The 24424-nt window shown below is 38.2% G+C and overlaps 1 protein-coding gene across 4 annotated transcripts in view; it reads right to left on the bottom strand.

The window, feature by feature from the left end:
• atg7 (ATG7 autophagy related 7 homolog (S. cerevisiae)) overlaps positions 1–24424 on the bottom strand; it is a 157206-nt gene that overhangs the window by 102014 nt on the left and 30768 nt on the right. For 3 of the 4 annotated variants that reach the window (XM_049471600.1, XM_007248300.4, XM_049471601.1), the window contains 3 exons: positions 22031–22175; positions 19887–20045; positions 3345–3539 (listed from right to left, as the gene is read on the bottom strand). In XM_049471600.1, the coding sequence (XP_049327557.1) occupies positions 3345–3539; positions 19887–20045; positions 22031–22175 (499 nt within the window). The remainder of the gene's footprint in view (positions 1–3344; positions 3540–19886; positions 20046–22030; positions 22176–24424) is intronic. The other variant, XM_049471602.1, reaches the window with a different exon arrangement.

The raw sequence follows: 24424 nt of genomic DNA, 5'->3' as shown, positions 1-24424 counted from the left end.
AAATGTTTAGCAAACAAAAAAGTTTTAAACAAACCAGAATATGTTTTATACATTTTAGATTCTTCAAAGTAGCACCTCTTGCTTAGATTAGACAGTTTTGCACTGCTTGGCTGGATTTTCTCAGTCAGCTTTATGAGGTAGAGTCACCTGGGATGTTTAGCTTTTTCAGTTAAAAGCTGTGCTAAAGTTATCAAGAGTTAATTAGAGTTGATTACTGGTAGACACTCTCACAGAGCAAGGGCTTTGCATTTCTTTGGGTTTATTCTAATGTTATATAGAGCTAATTACAGGTGTACACCCATTGTGACCAATGTATTTAAAGAACCATTACGGATTATATTAGGTGCAGAAACAATAACATGATTAGGATGTATCATCAGATGTTAGCCTCTTAAGCTCCAAGCCTATTTTTACCATTTTCCACCTGAGATTGCATACTCACATTTGAAGGCTTATCACTCTAATATTAAATAATTCAGAGTCAATTTTATGAATTAATATTACTTAGAAGCCTTTACACAATTCATTTAAGACACTTTAATTATTCAATTGAACATGTAATGGCCAAAATATGGTAAAAACCAGGAAAATTTTTAGGCGTTTTTTTTTTTAGATTTTCTATTTTATTTTTATTTTTTCAGACATATAAAATGAACTATTTATATGGATGAATTGTTTTGGCAGCTCTACATTTTGCTATAATGTGTTTACAATCATCATATAAAATTATAAACTGCTCCCTTTCACTGGTTAGATATTATAGTGATTTGAACCAGTAATGGTCTTTTCTTTCTCCAAAGGATTGGAAACTTCATAAGAATAAAAACTACCACTTTTATAACTCATTTTGCACTAATAAGGCTGTTTTTGTGTGGTCTACTCATATACAAACAGAAATCCGCACTGTCTTTTTAAGAGCAGTCTTTCTGCAGAGTGGGAAATCTATCTGTGGCCGAGCAGCTCCCTCCCCTTCCCTTTCAGCTGGCAGAACTCGGCATCTGATTGGCTGACAGACCTCATTTGCATACAGTCATGTTCAGTAGGCTCCGCCCTGTCTGGCTGTGTGCCAGACTCGGCGCAGCGTCGAATAAAATGCGTTTAATAAGGAGTTAAAGTTTAGATTAGTTTCTTTTCTATCTCACATTATTTCAAGCACTGGTTGGATATAAATGGGGATTACAGGAGACTGGATTGATGGATTCTCTTAAGTTTGGAGGCATTTTGAAGGTAAGAGTGTGGGAGAAGCGTGGGTGGTGGGTGTTGGGGGGGGGGGGGGGGGTGAGTGACCTGAGGTAACTACAGGACAAAACCAGAGCATATTTTAACTCTGAACACACACTGTAATGCGCTCTTTCGGCTCTAACTCAGGAACCGAACATCCTACAGTAAAACGGTTCCGTAATCCGGAGGGGCAGATGGCTCGAACAGTGTATAACATGACCGCATTCGATCAAATATGGATGTACGAAAAACGCAAATATGAATATAATATTCCATCATTTTCAGAAGCAAGGCATATGTCGCCTAAATGTTTATTTTCTGAAAGGAGATACAGCTAAATAGGCTAGATAACTGAAAAGCAGGGATTCTAAGCTTTAAAATGGCATATTGGGTGTCTATATTGAACCAATAACTATTCATAAACACAGCCAGTTATTAAATATTATATATCGGGCGTGTTAAGAGGTTAAGGAAAATAGTTTTAGCACTGGCAGCTTTTATCAGCAGAGTTTTAGTCAATATATTTTCTTATTTTGAACTCTGAAGTAAGTCACAGTATTCTGTAAAAGAGATTTAGCCTCAAAATCTGCTCCACCGCCTTCCACCCAGTCCCATTTCCACACCCTAGGTTGCCAGGTATAGACAATAGCATGCAAAACACTGTAGCCATGGTATCAGACAAGCTAGCTATTTTTCTGCTTAACAGGTAATCACTGAGCTTCAGTAAGGTTGCTAACCATAGCTACGTAATTTGCCACCACCAGTAGAGCAGAAGAAATGGGCATTTTGGACAATAAAACATGTATACACTTATTGATCAACTACAAAGTATAAGATCCATCGTCGATGAGTTAATTACTTGAATTTCTTGTCTCCTAATGTGTTTGAGAGCATCAGTTGTAAAGTTGTGAAGAGGTAGAGTTGGTTGGTCTACAGTGAATAACTCTATTTGAGTAATGTTCTAATCCTTACAATGGCAAGAACTACTCACTTTGCTACAGTTTGCTTCCTGCATTAGCCGCTAACCGCAGCGCTAGCTCTTTCGCTGTTCAGAGGTGAGTATTATCAGACTGTGGTCTGCATGTTTACCATGTTAAAACAAGCTACTTGGGAAGAACCGCAAGCTAATATCACCCTGGCTTACCAAAATCCTGAGGGTTCCTCTGTGTAGCGCTATCGGGCAGCATTTACTAGAGCTAAGCGCTGCTAACAAATACTGGAAATCTAAGCTTACTGTAAATAAAAGGAAGCACTTTACTCACCCAAGGAGATACATCTGTGTAGATTAATATCTAGTGCTAGTTCGACTTTAAAAGAAAATGTTTTTTTTAAGAATTACAGTTTTGTTTACTTGCTGAAATTGGAAGGGAAACATGGCGACACCTCTGTTCCTTACTATTGTCGCTAAATAAAATGTGCTTTATAATCTGATGCCCCTTATGTATAAAAAAAGACCAAAAAATAGTATATTGATAATTGAATATTGATAGTGCACCCTATAATATAGTGCACATTATAGTCTGTAAAATATGGTTAAAAAAAAAAAATGAATAAAAACTTTTTAAGAACTTTGGAAGCATCCTCAAGTGCACTTTCATATACCTTCAAAAACAATATGATGAAACTGGCTCTCATCAGGACTGCCCCAGGCAAAAGACCATTAATTAATTAATGACTGTTTTGCTTGTTTTAGCAATTTCCACACATTTTTTTTTATTATTAATACAACATAAAGTTTAAATGTAAAAGGTAATAGTGTTTAAATGTAATTACAAGGAGAAATCTGGAACAAACCTCTTTACTTTCTAAACAAAAGTTAACTTCCAGATTCCATCAATCACCAATTAATCAACCTCTTTACTACAATATGTTTCATACTGATTTAAAATGTAATTGTTCACACATTCGTTCACTAATTATTTAGCTGTATTATTCCTATTATTTGCCAAACAGCACTTCTGCAGCATTTATGTAAATGTAAATCTATGGTTCTGATTCTGATCCATTCTGACACTGCAACAGGTGCTGAGTACTGCTCATTAATATGCATGAGCTCATATACTCCAGTAAATACTGTGGAGACGAGAGGAGAAATAAAAAAAAAGGAAAGGAAAAGAAAGCACCTTCCTCTGGCTGGCAGCGACGACCGTGGGCAGCCACCGGCTCTCCCGCGTGTCCATCAGCAGGAAGACGACGTCATGAGCCGAAATCAGCGCCTCCAACTGCTCCACGTCTCGCCGGGCCTGCGCCATCGTCACCTCGGAGAAATTCACCGGGTGGCCTGGCATGGGGATGCTCATGTTAAAGCCCTCGGCGTTCTGCGGGAGAGGAACACGTTCATTTCCTAACGCTGTATTAATGACGTACATAAACCATGAGTAATCTCACCACCTCCACAACCACACACACACACACACACACACACACACAGGAGATACGATGCACACGGAGTAAAATATATACTGCACTATATGACCCATCTGTACTCACATTACAATAAATACAAATAAACTAATCACACATGCTGATGATTTTTTGAGTGTGTCAGCTCAGCTATATCCTGTGCAGCCCTCATGAACAGCAAGTATTCCCAGAATAAACCCTAATTAACATAAAGTCAGTGGTCAGTTGGAGTCTAATTTAACATTTAACTGTAATTAAATGTTTATATAAATCAGAACAAAATCAAATAAACATTAATAAAGTCAGTGATTAGTGAGACTGTCTACCTGTAATTAACTCTATATAACATTAGAATAAACCCAAATACACAATAATAAAGTCAGTGCTCAATGATAATGTCTAACTTTAATTAACCCTATTTTTAATTAATATAAACCTAAATTAAAATAAAATGCCTACATTCAATTAACTCTATATATCATCAGAATAAACCCAAATAAATATGAATAAGGTTAGTGGTCATTAGGAGTACCTACCTTTAATGAACTTTATATAACTATAACTATCATATATAAAAAAATATGAAAAAGTCAGTGGTCAGTAAGAGTGTCTACCTGTAATTAACTGTATATAACATTAGAATAAACCCAAATACACAATAACAAAGTCAGTGAGAATGTCAAGCTTTAATTAACACTCTTTAACATTAAAATAAACCTCAATTAAAATAAAGTGCCTACATTCAATTACGTCTATATATTATTAGAATAAACCCAAATAAACATTAATAAAGTCAGTGATCAGTGAAAGTGTCTACCTGTAATTAACTCTATATAACATTAGAATAAACCCACACAAACAAAAATAAAGTTAGTGGTCAGTGAGAGTGTCTACCTGTAATTAACTCTATATAACATTAAAATAAACCCAAACAGAGAGTTAATTAATAGCACACATCCTCACTGACTTAAGTAACTAACTCTATATAACATTAGATCAAACTAAAAAACAACAACATTAAATCAGTGGTCAGTGAGACTGTCTACTTGCAATTAACTCTATATAACATTAGAATTGATTCAAAAATAATTATGCAGGCAATGATATATAGAATACATTATATGTAGACAGCCTCTCTAACCAAAATAATTAACTCTATATAACATTAGGACGAACTCAAACAAACCTAAAATTAGTGGTCAGTGAGAGTGTCTACCTGTAATTAACTCCATATAACATAAGAATAAACCCATATAAAGTTCAGCATGTAAATGTCTTATAGAATGAATTAATAGCACACATCCTCACTGACTAAAGTACCTAACTCTATATAACTTTAGATCAAACTAAATTAAACATAAAATAAGTGGTCAGTGAGAGTCTCTACTTGCAATTAACTCTATATTACATTACCTGCAGAATTATTTTTGAATTAATTATGATGTTTTATAGCATAAATGATATGAAGACACCCTCTCTAACCAAAATAACTACAGAATAAACTCAAAGTTATGCAAGTAAATGTCATATTATATTAATTAATAGCAGACACCCTCTCTAACCAAAATAACTAACTCTATATAACATTAGGACAAACTCAAATAAACATAAAATTAGTGGTCAGTGAGAGGGTCTACCTGTAATTAACTCCATATAACATAAGAATAAACCCAAATAAAGTTCTGCAGGTAAATGTCTTATATAGTTAATTACTAGCAGACATCCTCACTGATTAAAGTAACTAACTCTATATAACATTAGATCAAACTAAAACATAAAATCAGTGGTCAGTGTGAGTGTCTAGCTGTAATTATTTTGGTTTATAATAATTGCTATACACTATTACTAGGGGTGTCACGATTTCGATATTTAATAAAAATAGATCTAAATTATGTCATGGTCTCGAGCATCGAATTCAAAAAGAGGATCGATGATCCCTCCCGCAAATGGCGCAGCACACTGTAGCCGACGCCGCGGTCACTGTGAAACAGCAGCCCTTTCTCCAGAGAATGTGGACATTCTTATCTTCTTAAAGAAAAACTTGAAAATATCACAATAACAGTTGTTTTGTCTAGCCTCAAATATGTTAATAGTTTTGGTACCTTAATGAGCATCTTTCTCTCAGATAAAATTAATAATATATCTTTGTTAAAGAAAAAAAACTTGTCATTCCCAGGGACAGAAAAAGTCTTAGTCTTTTGTTCATGTTTAACTGTTATAGTAGGATAGAGTTCAGTTTGTTAAGGCTCTAATTGTTTATTATCTATTATTTTGTACATGACTGTTCCTGTATTTTTTTTTATTATTTATTTTATGTTGCAGATTGCTGTTTTAATAGTGCACACTGCTGCTCCCAAAAAAGCCACTAGATGGCATTACATATATATCTTAATGATTTTTTTTTATTTGACCATTAGTGCCTAATGTGGTGTATTACAGATTGCTTGTATCACTTTGCATCACTTATATCAAGCCCACCTTTTGAAATAAGATATTGTAAATTTGATGAATTCATGACTGTACTGCAAAGTACAGCTCAAACCACATCATCAAGTTCGCTGATGACACAACTGTAGTTGGCCTCATCAGCAAGAACGACGAGTCAGCATACAGAGAGGAGGTGCAGTGGCTGACGGACTGGTGCAGAACCAACAACCTATCTCTTAACGTGGATAAAACCAAGGAGATGGTTGTTGACTTCAGGAGAGCTCCAGGTGTCCACCACCCGCTGAACATCAACGGCTCTGCTGTGGAAATTGTGGATAACACCAAGTTCCTCGGTGTTCACATTGCAGAGAACCTCACCTGGTCCCTCAACACCAGCTCCATAACCAAGAAAGCCCAGCAGCGCCTCTACTTCCTGCGGAGACTGAGGAAAGCACATCTCCCACCCCCCATCCTCACCATGTTCTACAGAGGGACTGTAGAAAGCATCCTGAGCACCTGCATTACCGTCTGGTTTGGGAATTGCAACACCTCAGACCGCAAGACCCTACAGCGGATAGTGCGGACAGCTGAGAAAATCATCGGAGTCTCTCTTCCCTCAATCACCGAGATCTACACCACACGCTGCATCCGCAAAGCCACCAGCATTGTGGACGACCCCACCTATCCCTCACACGGACTCTTCGCTCTGATGCCGTCCGGCAGAAGATACAGGAGCATCCGAGCCTCCACTACTAGACTCTGCAACAGCTTCATCCACCAGGCAGTCAGACTTCTCAACGCACAGAGACAGAACTGAACCCCCACCCCACCCACCACTCACCCAACACACTCGCACAAAACTAAACTGTACACCCCCCCCCCTTTACACAAAACTAAACTGTACACCCTCCCCCCCCCTTTACACTCACAAAGAACTGAACTTCACCCACACACACACCCAGTCAGCACACAGAGGCTGACATGACTTTATTTGCTGCACTCTTAAGAACTATAAACTCTACCTCAGTAACTGCTGTGATTATATATGTTCTATATGTTACAGTATGTCACACATCTCTGCACCTTATCCCCACTATACACTTTATTATTCCGTATCGGTACTGCACTGTCCTGTCTTTAAATTGTCTCGTCTTTTGTATTTATTGTATTTATTGTTATTTAGTGTTATAATTTTATGTTGCACTGTCGTCACTCCTGCACTTTATGTTGTCTATTGCTTGTGGTTCTATGTTGCACCATGGTTCCGGAGGAACGTAATTTCATCACACTGTGTACCTGTACTCAGATGTAATGACAATAAAAGCCTCTTGACTTGACTTGACTTGACTAAACCAATGACTGATCATAGTCTAATCTAAAACTGGCATAGGCCTCTCTGCTGTAAAAAAAAAGGAATCGAATCGCGACCCTTAAATTGGAAATAAAATCGAATCGAGGATTTAGAGAATCGTGACACCCCTAACTGTTACACGAAGTCAGTTATTAGTGAGAGTATCTACCTGTAATTACCTGTACATAGCATTAGAATAAACCCAAATAAACACACACTTACTGACATCTGACTACGTCTATTTGATTTACATCTATTTTTTTCCAATATCCTCTCGAGTTAATTATTGATAGACACTCTGGTAACTGCTGAAACAGACAGTTTTAAACCATTTTTTGGAGTAATTTCTTATGAAACAACGTCAAATACGGGTCTATTATTAACTAATAAACGCATGCATGCCTATTATTACTGCAAATCTACGACAAAGCAGCTGTCTGTGCTGAAGATGACGTCAAAGGAAGTGATGATGCTCTGCTCACTCGAGTGGAATGAGTGCTCATGTCAGATTCAGTGATCAGATTTCTAATCTGACGCTGCTGTCTGAGCGCGGGTTCAGCAGTGTGTGTGTGTGTGTGTGAGCTCGGTACGCAGGGCAGAGTGGAGAGGACAGGGGTAATTATGGCTGAGATAACAGGGCAGCGTCTAATTGGCGGCTGTACAGCGGGGCTCTGTAAAGGTAAAGTATGCAGCGCTCATTAGCCGAACCGGAGGAGATAATCAATACAAGACGGAGGCATTAATAAATAATGAGCCAGTGTAAACACAGCCCCGTGCTCCAGCAGGGAAACTGATCCAATATCCTCTACACACAAACACATGCACACCAGCATTCTACTGCCTGATGTGCTGTTAGACAAATCAGTGCTCAAATCAGATTACTTCTCTTTATTTGATCAAATTTAACCCCCAGAACAGTGTGTGAGCTGCACATCCACTCTGGGATGAGCAGCATTTAAACCTGACTAGACTGATTACGAGTATGATTGCGTGTAAATGAAAATGCTACTATTGGGTATTCATACAGGTCAAGTTTTTATATCCCTGTGTAAAGGTAGCAGCCACTTTACTGTTGGATAAACTCCATTATATACCCTATTTTTCGCACTATAAAGGGCGAAAACCGGATTATAGGGCGCACTATTAATAAATGTCTATTTTCTGGTCTATTTTCATATTACAAGTATGAAATACTTGTAACTAGTAGAAGGAACAGGGGTGTCAATGAGTCAAATAAGAGCTGTATGTAAATCTACACAAATTTCTCCCTTCAGAACTGTTTATTTGGGTGAGTAACGTGCTTCTGTTTATTTACAGTTAGCTAAGATTTACAGATTTCTACTAAAGCTGGAGCATTAGCATTAGCAGCTAACCACTATTGCTAATGCCACCCGACAGAACTACACTGAGGAACCCTGAGTGTTTGGCAAGCCAGTGCGTTATTGGCTAGCGGTCCGTCACACGTAGCTTATTTTAATACGGTAAACGCGCAGGCTCCAGTCTAATATACTCACCTCTGATGCTAATGCTACTCCATCAGTGCTAGTCGGGATTAGCAGCAGGCTACAGGCCGATAATACTCACCTCTGAACAGCCAAAGAGTTAGCGCTCAGCGTGGTTAGCAGGTAATACAAATGCTGCTCCAGCAGTGCTAGCCCGGGTTTGCAGCTAATGCTAATACAGCAGGAGAACTAAACTGAAACTCCTGTATAACGCTGGACTTCAGCAACGAGTCTTTACAACAGCTCCTTACAACCTGACTGGTAAAATTTATACATGAGGCACATTTATAAAAAAAAAAGGTGCACTGACAATTTTTGGGAAAATGAAACGATTTTAAGTGCGTCTTATAGTCTGAAAAATCCAAAAAGTCCAGCATCAACACTAAGATGTTTAAAAACTCCAGCAGCACTGCTGTGTCTGATCCACTGTGCCAGCATAACACATAAAAACAACTCATATATACCACCACCATGTTGGCAAGCTGCTACTGTTGGGCCTCTGCCCAAGTCTGTAATCTACATACACAGTATATCACAAAAGTAAGTACACCACTCACTTTTGTAAATATTTTATTATATATTTTTTATGGGACAACACTGAAGATATGACACTTTGATACAATGTAAAGTAATCAGTGTGCAGCTTGAATAACAGTGTAAATTGTCTGTGCCCTTAAAATGACAACAGCAACACATAACCATTAATGTCTAAACAACTGGTAATGTCAGCCAACTGCTAAGTGAAAATGCCCAATTAGCCATTTTTTCTTTCCTTGAATGTAATGTGACTTGTTAGTGTTACAAAGTCTCGGGTGTAAAAGGGAGCAGGTGTGTTAAATTTGGTGTTTTGGGTACAATTCTCTTATACTGGGCGCTGGACTTTCAGCATGGCAACTCATGGCAAAGAACTCTCTGAGGATGTGAGAAACAGAATCGTTGCTCTCCACAAAGATGGTCTAGAATATAAGAAGTTTGCTAACACCCTAAAACAGAGATAGAGCACAAAGGTCACGATCATACAGCAGCTTTCTAGTATGGGCTCCACTCAGAAGAGACCTTTCACAGGGTTAAGTTCATGTATTCACTGAAATAACCTGAGGTTGGCTTTAAAAAACAAGACGCAAAAGTGCTGCCAGCATTGCTGCAGAGCTTAAAGAAGTGGGAGGTCAGCCTGCAGTGCTCAGACCATACACTGCATGCACACTGCATCAACTCTGTCTGCATGGCACTGTCTTAAAAGGGAGCCTCTTCTGAAGCTGATGCACAAGAAAGCCTGTGAACAGTTTACTGAAGACAAGCAGTATGATCATGGACTACTAGAACCATGTGCTGTGGTCTGATGAGATCAGGATAAACCTGTTTGACTTGTTTGAGATGGTGTGGCACCAGCTAAACATGGTGAGCTCACAGTTAAGCAAGGTGGTGGTAGCATCAAGGTCTACAGGAGCTACAAGAGTGCTGCCAACACTGGGGAGCTAAATTCCAACATGCATTGTGACATTTTGAAGCAGAGCATGATGCCCATAACTGCAAGAAACTGGGCTGCAAAGCAGTTTTCCAACATAATGACCCTTAAACTCAAGTCAAAGATGAAAACTGAGTTGCAGAGGAAGCTAGATGTAAGGGTAACGGACTGGGCAAGTCAGTAGAGGATCACAGTAGCAACATGTGCAGCTCTGGTGAATTTTATACCCAAGAGGGTTAAGGCAGTACTGGATAATAGTGGTGGTCACACAAAATATTGACACTTTGGGCACAATTTGGACATTTCAATTGAAATTTTCACTGTGAGTTTTATTCACTTGTGTTGCCAGCTATTTAGAAATGAATGGCTGTGTGTCAAGTTATTTTCAGAGGTCAGTAAACCTGATATTTGGCATTTATTTCATAGGATTTTGTTGGTAAGTCAAGAATAAATAATGCTTCATATCCTATACTGGAAATGACGCATCTACTGTGATACGATATGAAGTTTTGAGGGACGAGTTTATGGAAAGCTTTGACATTTAAAAGCTACTAGACTGCCAAAAATTGGTCACTCAACATGGCATGATTTAAGAGATGTGCACTTCCTGTCGATGGCATTTGCATTAGTTTTGGTAGAACGCTGCGGTACTGAAGAAGCAGCCTCCCTGCAGATAGCTCGGATAGCTGAGTAATCCCTAATTTGAATAAATGTGAATAGAAGTGTCCACTTTAGTGTTCTGTACATGCAATATGGAAATCAGTGGAGGGCTTCCAGTGCCTGAGCACGAGCCCACAATTCCCACCATTTTCCCAGCCTACAAATTCCATCCACAACCTGTCCAGACCAGTATCAACCCAATACCCTGCTCTTATAGAGTACTGTACAACCCGGTTCTGCAGAGGTACAGTAAAAAGCTGCAGGAAATGAGTCTTTTCGACACCTCTACATCACAGCTCGACCTCATTTGACGAGGCTGGGGGCCGAGGGCGGGGGGTTAGGGCTGCTTAATTAGCAGCAGACTGGGGCCCAGCAGGGTTGAATTAGACAGCCTGCATAAGCCCACCGCTCTACAGCTTCAGGAGGGCTGGAGTGAATCTGAAGGTGAGGGAGTTAGTGAGGAGCCGGGCTCATTCACCGCTCTACAGAATAAATAAAAAATGACTGGAATAATTTAATATTTTAATATTGTTGTGATCATATATAAAAAATAATCATAGAAGAATTCTTGTTCACTCGTATCTCTTGTTAGATAACCAGGCATGTCTAAAAGACTGGCCATCATACAGCAGTAGTACTCCAGTGGGGATGGTGTTGGGTAATATGGGAATGTTGTGTATGTGTGGGGGGGACTGTGTTAGTGATACTGTTAGTGCTTAGCAAGGGCGTAGGAGCGGGTTTGATATTGGGGGGGACACATTTGCCAATATGAACCCAAGCCCACCCTGTAGTTTCCTAGAACAACATTTGTGGAAATTACTTTTAATTAAAAGTAAATTATTATTAAAAGGTGATTTTACAACCTAAACAGGTTACTCCACGTTACAGTTACTGTTATTAGAAAAAAATATGAATGCAATGTCTGAATTGTATGCATATAACAAAAATGATCAGTTATCACCTAATATTTAAAGTAATATAACAAAGTTGGTTATTATTATTATTATTATTATTATTATTATTATTATTATTATTATGTATTGGCATGTCAATTCTGTCATATCTTTATGTTTTCTCCTGCGCTTATTTTTTTCTACTGAGAGCTCTTCTTAAGATGGTGTCCTATTATGTAAAAGAATGTAGCTTTACGTTTCATAGAGATTTTTATAAACGTCAGGATATGTGGTCTTACTGTGAACTACAAATGAACAGAAGTCACGTTACAGCAGTGTTTCTCAAACCTGTTCTTACATGTTATACTGCATATTAAAACTGTTCTCCATATTCTTGAGCTTCCTCTGCTTTAAAGGCATTTAATAGAGTGGTGGTATGATGTGTTTAATACACTGCTGGATATACATGATTAATTTAGGCTCCATAGGGGGCTAAGAGATTTTAACAGGTAAACTCGGTAAATGACTGTTTATTAGCCGATCAGCTGGATCAGGTGGAAAACACAATTTTGGGGCAGTGATGATCAGGGTTAAGAAACTGCTTTAAACTAAAACATAAAGTACTGTACTACATTCTGGCTAACCACTACATCTGGCTTCTATCTAACTAGTTAACTAAATGAATTTTCGTTCATTATAGCCCACAGTAAGTCCTGTAATCCTAAATTAATAAACACAGTTTGACAAAATGAAATAGTGATTAGCTGATCAGGTACAGGGCAAGTTGAACATTACATATATAGTTTTTTTTTTTTCCTTTAAACCTGACTCCCAATCTAACTAATTCCAAAGTTAAGCTAACTCACTCACACAGCTGCAGTTTATTAATCACAGTGGGTTTAAACTGTGTGCTGATTTAGAGACGTGTATTTTTAACCAGCTATCAGAAACATATCATCACAGTTTACGTGGTTAGCCTACCGTTACCTTTTTTTAAAAAAAAATCTCCGTATATTCATCTCTGTTTTTAAATCAGCTGCTGCTGCAGCCCGATCCCGCTGCTAAATCTCACAGCGAGGGGGCGGGGCTTCCACCACCAGCACACTGCCTCTCCTCCCCGCGTCGCAAAACCAGCAAGCTGATTGGCTGTTTCTACTGAGAGGCGGGAATTAATAAATGAACTGGCTCCGTGACTGGTCCCGTCTGTCTCCTCATTAATAGTACAGCTGATCTGAGCGAAACGATATCATTTTTGGGGGGGACAAATCCACCTGTTTCTAATATTGGGTGGGACATGTCCCACCCATCCCCCCCGGTTCCTACGCCAATGGTGCTTAGTAATGCTGGGTTAGTAAAGGGAAAGTGACGGGTTAAAAAGGGGACATTGTTGGGTTGGGATGGGGAAAGTGATGGGTTAAATTGAGAACATTGTTGGATTAGGGAAGATGATGGGTTAAAAAGGGGACGTTGTTGGGTTGGGATGGGGAAAGTGATGGGTTAAAAAGGGGACGTTGTTGGGTTGGGATGGGGAAAGTGATGGGTTAAAAAGATGACATTATTTAATTAGAGAAGATGACGGGTTAAAAAGAGGGTATTGTTGGATTGTGATGGAGAAAGTGATGGGTTAAAAAGAGGACATTGTTGGGTTGTGATTGGGAGAATGATGTTTAAAAAGGGGATATTCCTGGGTTGGGAAGGGGACAGTTTTGGGTTCAATGGGCTGAGATGGAGAGAGATGTATAGAATTCTGACATGCATTTAAAAGAAACAGTGTTGGGTCACATCAGAATATTGGAAGGCTTGGCGATGGTTAGGTTAGAGGACATTGTTGGGTTGGGATGGGAAATGTGATGGGTTAAAAAGGATAACTTTTGTGTCGGGGTAAGGACTGTGTTGTGAAATGCTTGCCTAGGATAAGGACAGTGCTTGTTGATTTATGTTGGTATGTGGGTAGGTTGGAACTGGAAGGTGTTGAGTAAATTTTGGAAAGAGGATAATGTTAAATAATGTTGTTTAATGGCAACGTTTGATCAAGATGGAACAGTGATGGGTAATGTTAAGTTGGAAAGCAGAAAGTGTTTATTTGGGAAGGGGACATTTTTGAGTAAATGTTGGGCAGAGATGGGGACAGTGCTGGGTAAGAAAGGGGAAGCAGACAGTGTTGGGTTATTCTGGCTGCCCTTTTCCCAACAGAACACTGTCCTGTACCCACCCAGTACAACTCAACATTTTATGCTTCCCATGCCAAATCGGTCTCCAATACTGTCCCCATCCCAGCACAATATTAGTCAAAAGTGTCCCCTTCCCAACACAACAGTGTTGGGTAAAGATAGGTTTGGATGGGGACAGTGGAGATGGTGGCTTATACACTGCCTGTCAAAAAAGAAAATGTTGGATTTAACTAAATAAATAGGTACAAGCTTCATATTGGATAATTACTGCATGGGTGATTATCTTTCAGCTGGCAACAAGTTATTTAACCCTGACTGGTGCAATTACATATTGTTGCAATTACATGATGAGTTGCTTCTCATCCTGTGGTTGTGGAAAGATGTCAGTCTGATTAAGAAGGGTCAAATAATTGGCATATATCAAGCAGGGAAAACATCTAAAGATGTAAAAGTTTGTGAAACTACTAAAATCAGGTTAAGAACTGTCTAAAGTATTATTAAAAACTGGAAAGGTTAGTGGGGACCCATCACCTTTAAGGAAGAAATGTGGCCAGAAAAAAAGTCCTGAATGATCATAATTGTCTTGCTGAAATCAAATAGAATAAAAACCGACAGAAAAACAGGACTATGTTTAATAGTGAAAGTAAGAGCATTTCTGCATGCACAATATGAAGAGAACTCAAGGGATTGGGACTGAACAGCTGTGTAGCCTTAGAAAATACACTTATTAGTAAGGCTAACCGGGAAAAAGGCTTCAATTTGCTAAGGAGTATAAAGATCGAACTCTGGAGTAATGGATTATCAGGGTAAGAAGAGAGGCAGCTGAAGTGATGCACCCATCATGATAACCGAGTGTCTACTGTACAAGCCTGTGGGATTGCTGCAGTTGGTCAGGTCTAGGTTCAGCAACAGTATGTGCTGAAAGAATGAGGTCAGCTGACTACCTGAATATACTGAATATAGAGCAGGTTATTCCATCAATGGATTTTTTCTTCCCTGATGAACACGGCCATATTCCAAAATGACAATATCAGGATTCATGGTGCTGGAATTGTGAAAGAGTGATCCAGGGAGCATGAGATCATCATTTTCACACATGGACTGTTCACTACAGAGTCCAGACCTTAACCTCACTGAGAATCTTTGGGATGTGCTGGATGGAGAAGAGCTGCTTTGTGCAGTGGTCAGACTCAACCATCATCAATGCTGCTGCAAGATCTTGGTGAAAAATTAATGCAACACTGGATTGAAATAAATCTTGTGACGTTACAGAAGCTTATTGAAACAATGCCACGGTGAATGTGTTTTTTTTCCTTAGTTTTTGAGAGAATTCTAAAATCCATTGAGGCTAGAACATCTCACCTGAAAAGCCCTGAGAAGCCAGTAGCCACTTAAGCTAGAGTGTGTTTTTCTCTGAGCAGTTACTTTTTTTTATTTTATAGATTAATACGGTTGAGTTTTGACATGAAATTATTCTGAAGCTTACGTTACTTTTGATTGGCTGCAGATGAGTAAAAGTAATTAAACTTCATTTTTATGTTATCAGTGTATGACAGGCCAATCCCACCATCACTTGGACAGATTTATTGGAGATTTTTTTTTTTAGATGAAGAGAAAGATTATTATAATTTCACACAGAGGACTTCTTTGATGTCTGAAAAAAAAAACACACCCGATGCTACAGCCAGTGACTTTACTTTTTTGAGTCGCTGGGTCATCCATACTTTTGCACAAAGTAAAGCTACCCCAGGTGTAGATGCAATTTGCTGTTTGGTTGCAATTTGATGTATAGCTCCGCCCACCTCCATATGCTTAAACTACAAAACTGCTCCGCTCACTTTCCATCTCCATTTTTTTCTTTCTTTTTATTCATAGTGATGCTGCATTTATTGGCGGCAGTTGGTGAAGAGGCGGAGCCTAGGGGGAGGCAAGGGACTGTCCTGACCCTCCTACTGTTGGGAGAATCGCAAGTGATCGAGGAGCCTCGGTGAACAGGTGGCTTAATTAGTTCATCTTAACTAGACAAATTAACTATAAGTTAAAAAAAAAACAAAAAAAAAGCTTTGTGTTCAGGTTTAACTGTGATAGAAGAACAAAACACATTATTTGAAAGTACTCACATCTCCCTCATCTGCTGACTCAGTCAGAAGAAGTCTGTTGGCTAATCCTGCTGTGTACTGTCTAAAGGTCTTAACCAAAATGATCTAAATGGCATTTCTTCAACTGAACTGGTTTAGTGGGTGGGGCTCTGGGGAGGGATGGTGCCACAGTGTTTTTTGTGACTTCACAATTAGGAAGTCCTCAAAGCGGCTCATAGAAGCATATGAAGATTCCTGACACCAAACTCATCAAACTGATTCACAGATTTTTTTTTTTTTTACGTTCAACCCTCCTGTTATGTTCTTTTGTCAGGAACAGCAATGGTTTAGTTCCCGGGTTAATTTGACCCGGCACATTTTTAATCATCAAAAGATGTCAAAAACCAAAAAAATCCTAACAAGCAATCAGAATATTTAGTTACTAACATAACATAAAATGCAATAGGTTTACACAACATTGAAACATAACATTGCAAGTTTTTTGTTTTTGCAGGGGGTGTTTGCGAATATGTGAGATGAACTAGTTTCATATTATATGTTGATTACAATATTTAGGGCAAACAGAAGAAATTTCATACTGAAAAAAATACTTTTCACAATTTCTTAAAACCTTAAACTTTAAAATGGGTCAATTTGACCCGTCACATAACAGGAGGGTTAAAGTGTGTATAGGGGGGGCGCCGTGTGGTCCAGTGGTCTAAAGCGTGGCCACTATGAGCGGGAGGTCGCTTGATGGCAATGCTGCATGAGCGGGGGTTCAAACCTGCGACCTTCCCGCTCGTAGTGGCAGAGCTTTAGACCGCTGGACCACTCGGTGCCCGCAATTAAGCTGTATTTAAGGAAGGGAGGCCAAAACAATAGTGTAGTGTGGTATGCCTGGCAAACCCACACCATTACTGTAAAAAACAGTGACTTATGAGAGAAAGATCATGCCAAACTATAAAATTAATATATAACTGATATATAATATTCAGTACATATGATGAAGTGTTTTTCCCATGCTTCAGTTCAGTTTACCGAGAAACGATAATTTATACTGGGTCTGAAAAAAGACCAAACTGCACTTTTTCCTCAGCTACTATATTTCAGAGCTTCTGGTTGGACAGTGTGATGGGTTTGTTGGGGCTGTTGAGAATGATTAATGCTGAAAAGGAAAGGAAGTGGGGGGGGGGTGATGAAATGGTGGATGAACAGATGGAGTTAGAGAGGGAGGAGGAGAATGGGAGGATGAATCTTTGGAAGGAAAAAACGTCTCCAGGGACGTAAAACGACGACGGACAGCGATGCTACAGCGAGGCCTGAGGGCACAGCCTGGCACAGAGTGGCACTCGAGGCAGCCGAGCGCTACCGCACTCTCTCAGCGTTCCTGCATACCAACACCAACACCAACCACCGCCAACTCACAGAACTCGTCCTCACGTCCCTTTAGTTGCTTAGCAATCAAAATTACACAGCATCTAATTAAAATCCCCAAAAACTGCCTCACAGTCCGATCAGAGCTCGGCCCAACCGAATTCCAAACAGAACCGAACCAGACGACGGTCTGAGCCCAGCGCCAAGCATATCCGCGGTTTTCTACACCGAGCGAGATCCAGAAACCTCAGGATAATGTCATATAAGCCCCTCAGGCGTTTCTCACAGGGATTACACACAACGTTTCTGGCACGACTCCCGTATTTCTAAACTACACTATAAGTCTTTTTCCAAAATGAGGATTAAATGGTGGAAAAAGTTATCCAAAACCAGCAAAGTAAGACAGAGGTTTGTCCCATCATCCCTGATGTGATTTCACAAACACTGAGAATCTGAATCTACGTATTTTTATTTTGACATCATATAGGCAAGATATGCTGTCCAATAACACACAAACCATAATGAAACTTTCATCATTAGGGCTGTATATTGGCATTAACCTGGCGACGTGATCCAATACACAATATTACATTACATTACATTAGGCAGACGCTTTTGTCCAAAGCGACTTACAATAGTGATGTACAGTCATATGAAAAAGTTTGGGCACCCCTATTAATCTTAATCATTTTTAGTTCTAAATATTTGGGTGTTTGCAACAGCCATTTCAGTTTAATATATCTAATAACTGATGAACACAGTAATATTTCAGGATTGAAATGAGGTTTATTGTACTAACAGAAAATGTGCAATATGCATTAAACCAAAATTTGACCGGTGCAAAAGTATGTGCACCCTTATCATTTTATTGATTTGAATACTCCTAACTACTTTTTACTGACTTACTGAAGCACAAAATTGGTTTGGTAACCTCATTGAGCTTTGAACTTGATCGTGTATTTAATTTTATTTAATATTTTGACTTTGCAAAAAGTAATAAAAAATGCCTAAACAAAAATCTCTCTCTCATTATTATGGCATTATTCTTGGAAAGGAAAAATAAAACATGCATGTGTGTCTTTTTAAATAATGTATGTAAACCTTTCAATTGTATCTATAGGTATAACCACAGGTTTAAACACAGATATGAATATTTTAATTTGATCTGTGTAAGAGATATTGACAGAGGTGGAAAGTAATGAATTACATTTACTTACATTACTGTAATTGAGTAGATTTTATGAGTAATTTGTAATTTATAAAGTAGTTTTTAAAATAGGTAATTTTACTTTTACTCAAGTTCATTTTGACACAAGTAATTTACTTCACTACATTGTAAAGCTCCCCGTTACGGTGTAAAAAATGAAATGCTGGTGAAACGAAAAATTGGCGTAGATGCGCCGGTGCATGAATGCTCGAGTGTGGAATAACGAGGCAATAACGTCCTCATGCAATGCAAAATGTGTCCTGCCGGACACATCAAACCTGAGAAAGCATGTGGTGGTAAGTATTTTTATCATTAAACATCTGCTTAAATGTTAAAAAAAAAATGTAAATAGCAGTTAAAGCACAGCAATGGCAAGTTAAAAAAAATAATGAACTGTAAAACTATAAAACTACAGTTTATAGTCACCTATATGACCATAACCTTTTAACAGTAAAGAAAAAAATGGATTATAGAAACCTATGCCATATGTTCTTGAAAAGGTTTTATGGAGTGGTCTGAACAGATACTGCCTGAAAGGTCCAAATTATTATGTGGAATAATAGTTCATTAAAAATTATTTAATTTATGATTTGTTTTTACTTTTTTACATCAAATAATTAAAAGTAACTATGTAACTTTTACTCTAAAGAAAAAAAATTAAATTGAGTACTTTTTTACTTTTACTCGAGTAGATTTTTAGATGGGTACTTTTACTTTTACTTGAGCAGAATTTTAGCAAAGTAAAGGTACTTTTACTTAATTACAATTTTTCAGTACTTTTTCCACCTCTCGATATTGCAAAGATAGCTTACATCACATGTTAAAAGTTTGAAAAACACTTCGTTCATGCATTATTGAAAAGATGTTTTTGTACCGCTTGGCAGAAATGTTTATGCCTTTATGCTTACACAACGCAACCTCTTCCCCCGAGAGATTCCACCACACCAGTGTGCTCACCTCCACCAGCAGCACTGCTCTAAATCCCTCTCTTTATTTATAAATGATAAAGCCATTAATAATTCATGTCCTTATTGATTTAAGAAAATGGAAAACGTTGAGTGGAAATGTCAGCTTTCCTCGATCTTCAAACTGTTTCATGTCAGTAAATATAAAATACCCTGTTTCTTCACTCACCACTCCGGGGAAGATCTTGCGTAATCTGTCCACAGCAGCCAGGGCTTTAGACTTGCCTCCACTCAGACAGTCCTCAAACTCGTACAGCGGCTGGCGCACCGGGTTCGAGTACGAGATCTTCGCGTTGTCCACAAACGTGATGTGTCTCACTCCCCAGCCCTACACACGTCAAGCAGAAATAAATAATTACGCTTTTTAATCCAGTACCACTGCCAGTTATTGCTTATTTGCAGAGTGGCACTTTCAGTGTTCGGACAAATAAAATTAAAAGGCAGATAATTTTCATGGAACAATGATAAATTTATTTAAAAAGTCATACTGCAGTGTTTCCTCCGTCTTTTATTTTTTATTCAGCAGTAGCAGCAGGCCCACCCTACCCTGGCCACGTTGTGTACCAAAGCACTGCTGTACACAATGCAGGAAGTGTAATTTTGTGAATTTTACTCACATGTGACTTGAGTAGCACTGCTGAGGTAAATCTACGATTAGAACAGCTTTGTTTAGGTAAATGCATTCTGCTTTGTAGAGTAATAATAAAGTCATCCACACCAGGAAGAAAAACATATGGAATTGTTTAGTAAACAAAAACGTACTAAACAAACTACAAGATGTTTTATACACCATGTTCCAAATTATACAAGTGATATTTGTCATGTTACACCAGAGACTGTAAAAAAGATGGACGCCATGTCTCTGTTTCCAGTCATTCAATGAAAATGAAGCCAAAAACTTCCACCATGTTGGCGATCCTGAAACCCAAGTCTGCGCAGTAGAGACCAGAGGACAGAGAAAGACTGTGGAGAGACCGCCTACTCATTTAAATAACCCCGCCCCTGAGGAGTTGCCTCCACAGAGCACACACAGTCTATGGTCCCACCCATGCAATCATTGGTCCCCCCCGGCTAGGTGTAACCCAGCCCTTTTACAATAACCACACCTTTTTGAATAGAGCTGAATAACGTTTTAAAAATCGAATTCTGTGGGGATATAAAAAATGAACAATATAAGCAGAGGTTACACTAGCTGTTGGGTTTAAATAATGGAGGTAGAATTACAGTGAAAAAAACGTGATTGAAAGTTGTCTGTTTTGCCATTGAAACCTATGGGGATGGGTGGGGTTACACAGCTTTCTGAAACCGAACAGCAGGGGGTGCCCGACCTGTGGTGGCTTCACTTTTAGGAGTGATGCTCTGTCAAGCTATACACAGTCTACGGGCCCACCCTACACTGGCCACGTTGTGTACCAGAGCACTGCTGTACACAATGCAGGAAGTGTAAATTTTACTCACATATGACTTGACAAGCACTACTGAGGTAAATCTATGATTACAATAGCTTTGTTAATGTAAATGATTTCTGCTTTGTAGAGTAATAATAAAGTCATCCACACCAGGAAGAAAAATATATGTATCAAACAAACCACAAGATGTTTTATACACCATGTTCCAAATTATACAAGTAATATTTGTCATGGTACACTATCAGTTTTATTGTCTGATTTGCATCTGTGATACTGTGTTGCCTTTGGTAGTTTGTCCCTTCTGTCTCCTTGTACCCTCTTCTTAGTAGCTACCCCCTACTTCTTCAGCGTAGTTGATTCTCCATTTTGAGTCTGTTCAGCTCTCTGCATATCATCTTTTTTCACGAGGGCGCAAAAATACCAGGTGAAAAAAATTAACCAGCGTGTTTTAAAATTGTGAGTGTGTAAATTAACTTCTTGTGAGCACACAAGAATGCAGTGCCTTGAACAAAGTATAAAAACATTTGATATTTCACAAAAAACTGAAGTGTAATCATCATACCGTGAAGAGAGGGAGATTCCGCCAGACAAATTCACATATTCGCACATCTTGGCTGGATTTTCTCAGTCAGCTTGATGAAGTTTCAGTTAACAGCTGTGCTGAACTTATCAAGAGTTAATTACTTGAATTTCTCTCCTCTTAATGTGTTTGAGAGCATCAGTTGTAAAGTTGTGAAGAGGTAGAGTTGATATACAGTGTTAAGTCATATTTGAGTTATGTTCTAATCCATATTATGGCAAGAACTACTCAACTAAGTAAAGAAAGAAATTACTTTAAGAAATAAATGTCAGTAAAAAATAGTGAAAACCTGCAAAACATGAGTATAGAACTGCAGACTCCTACCATCAGTGTTCTCGCCACATTGCAGCCCAGAGTTCCCGCCCCAAGTAACAGACATTTAGTGGATACGACCTTATCCAGATCCAGCGAGGGGACCAGACGCCAGCGCATCAACTTAAGATTCAGATCAACCGACGATTCTGCAAGCCTTAAACACACAACACAACAGTGTAACAGTGGAACACGTCTTCATCCAGCTTCTTTATTTACCATTATTTCATTCATAGCATACCTGTATCTTAAAATCCTATTACATTTTAATAATAAAATGACAACACCATCAATACAATAAAGATATTAAAGTGGCAGTCTGTAGGTTTTGGGGTTAAGAGACCTTCTTGTGAGAATGTGTAATTACAGGAAGAATGTAATACAGCACTTTAACAGTGTTAAAATATTCTCTCCTTAATATGGAAGTCCATTTCTGCAATCTCATAATTATGACTTAGTATCTTATAATTATGCTCTACCATCTCAAAATTATGATGTGTGTCTTATAATTGACTTACCAATTGACTTAGCATCTCATATTTATGACTTAGTACCTCATAATTATGACTTGCCATCTCATAATTATGACATATTATCTCATTATTATAACTTACCATCTCATAATTATGACTTGAGTATCTTATAATTATGCTGTACCATCTCAAAAGTTATAATTGTATCATAGCATCTCAAAATTGTGATTTAGCATCTCATATTTATGACATAGTATCTCATATTTTATGACTTACCATCTCATAATTCATACTTAGTATATCATATTTATAACTTAACATCTCATAATTATAACTTAGCATCTCAAAATCACGACTTACCATCTCATTATTATGACGCAAATCATGATTTACTCTCTCCCAACTGTAACTTAGCATCTCAAAATTATGATTTACTCTCTCCCAACTGTAACTTAGCATCTCAAAATTATGATTTACTCTCTCCCAACTGTAACTTAGCATCTCAAAATTATGATTTACTCTCTCCCAACTGTAACTTAGCATCTCAAAATCATGATTTACTCTCTCCCAACTGTAACTTAGCATCTCAAAATTATGATTTACTCTCTCACAATTGTAACTTAGCATCTCAAAATTATGATTTACTCTCTCCCAACTGTAACTTAGCATCTCAAAATTATGATTTACTCTCTCACAATTGTAACTTAGCATCTCAAAATTATGATTTACTCTCTCACAACTGTAACTTAGCACCTCAAAATTATGATTTACGCTCTCACAACTGTAACTTAGCACCTCAAAATTATGATTTATTCTCTCACAACTGTAACTTAGCACCTCAAAATTATGACTTAGCATCTCAAAATCATGACCATGTCCATTATTATGTCTTACTATCTCAATTATAACCTAGCATCTCAAAATTATGACTTAACATTTAATTATGTCTTTGTATCTCATTATGATGATTTAGTATCTCTTAATTATGACTTACCATCTTATAATTATGACTTATTTTCCATAAGTTAAAGACGTGTGACCTACCAGACCACTGACTCTGTTTTTAGAATGAATATATTATTAGATGGTCACTTAATCACACAGATTCCATTCATTTGAAAATGTTCCCCCATCTCCACTTTAAAATAAAGAATCTTAAGGACTGCCACTTTAATAATGTACAGACCAGTAGAAAATAATGGGAAATTCATTGTTTAAATGTAAATTAGTAGACATGGGCATTTGTTAACTCATTAATTCATTAGATAATGGAAAGCTTTAGGATTAAATTAGGAAAAGAGCTTTATCAGATGTATCACTGCTACCGCAGCAGTTATTAACCCTGGTAGCAGAGCTCTGATTCTCTGCACACCTGATTTAATTAACAATACATCCTCCACTGAAGTGTCTGGCCTGGAGTATTCCAGGAACAGGGTTGAGAATCAATGTAGTGAGAGAGCTCCATTCTGCATGGACTGATCCATGAGCAGTTAATCAGTTCACGAGACAGCACCACCTGCGTGAATTAAGCTTCATTTCATGTTAATTATGTATATGAGGATAAATTGAGGCGAGTCGTTTGCATATGATAAGGGAGAGGAACTGGAAGCGTGTAACACCTGCATACAGCCCAGCGTTATTCATCACAGCATTCAAATCAATGTTGTCCCACATATTCTTCAATCAGCTGCCAATTCTGCAGCACAGCAGGTGTTTAAATGCAGGTGTAACAGCAGTGCGTGATCAACACTGACTGTTTATTTGGGTTCATTATAATGTGATATAGTATTGCTGTATATACAGTACCAGTCAAAAGTTTAGACACACCCTTTCACTCAATTATTTTCTTTTTTTTTCCCTTCTGATGTAAATTAATACTGAAGTCATCCAGACTATGAAGGAACACAAGGAATCATGTAGTACTTGTAGACTT

This window comes from Astyanax mexicanus, chromosome 24 (genome assembly GCF_023375975.1).
Source record: "Astyanax mexicanus isolate ESR-SI-001 chromosome 24, AstMex3_surface, whole genome shotgun sequence".
Taxonomy (NCBI): Eukaryota; Metazoa; Chordata; class Actinopteri; order Characiformes; family Acestrorhamphidae; genus Astyanax; species Astyanax mexicanus.
Note: the sequence above shows the minus strand (reverse complement) of the source record. Positions and strands in the feature narration are given on the sequence as shown.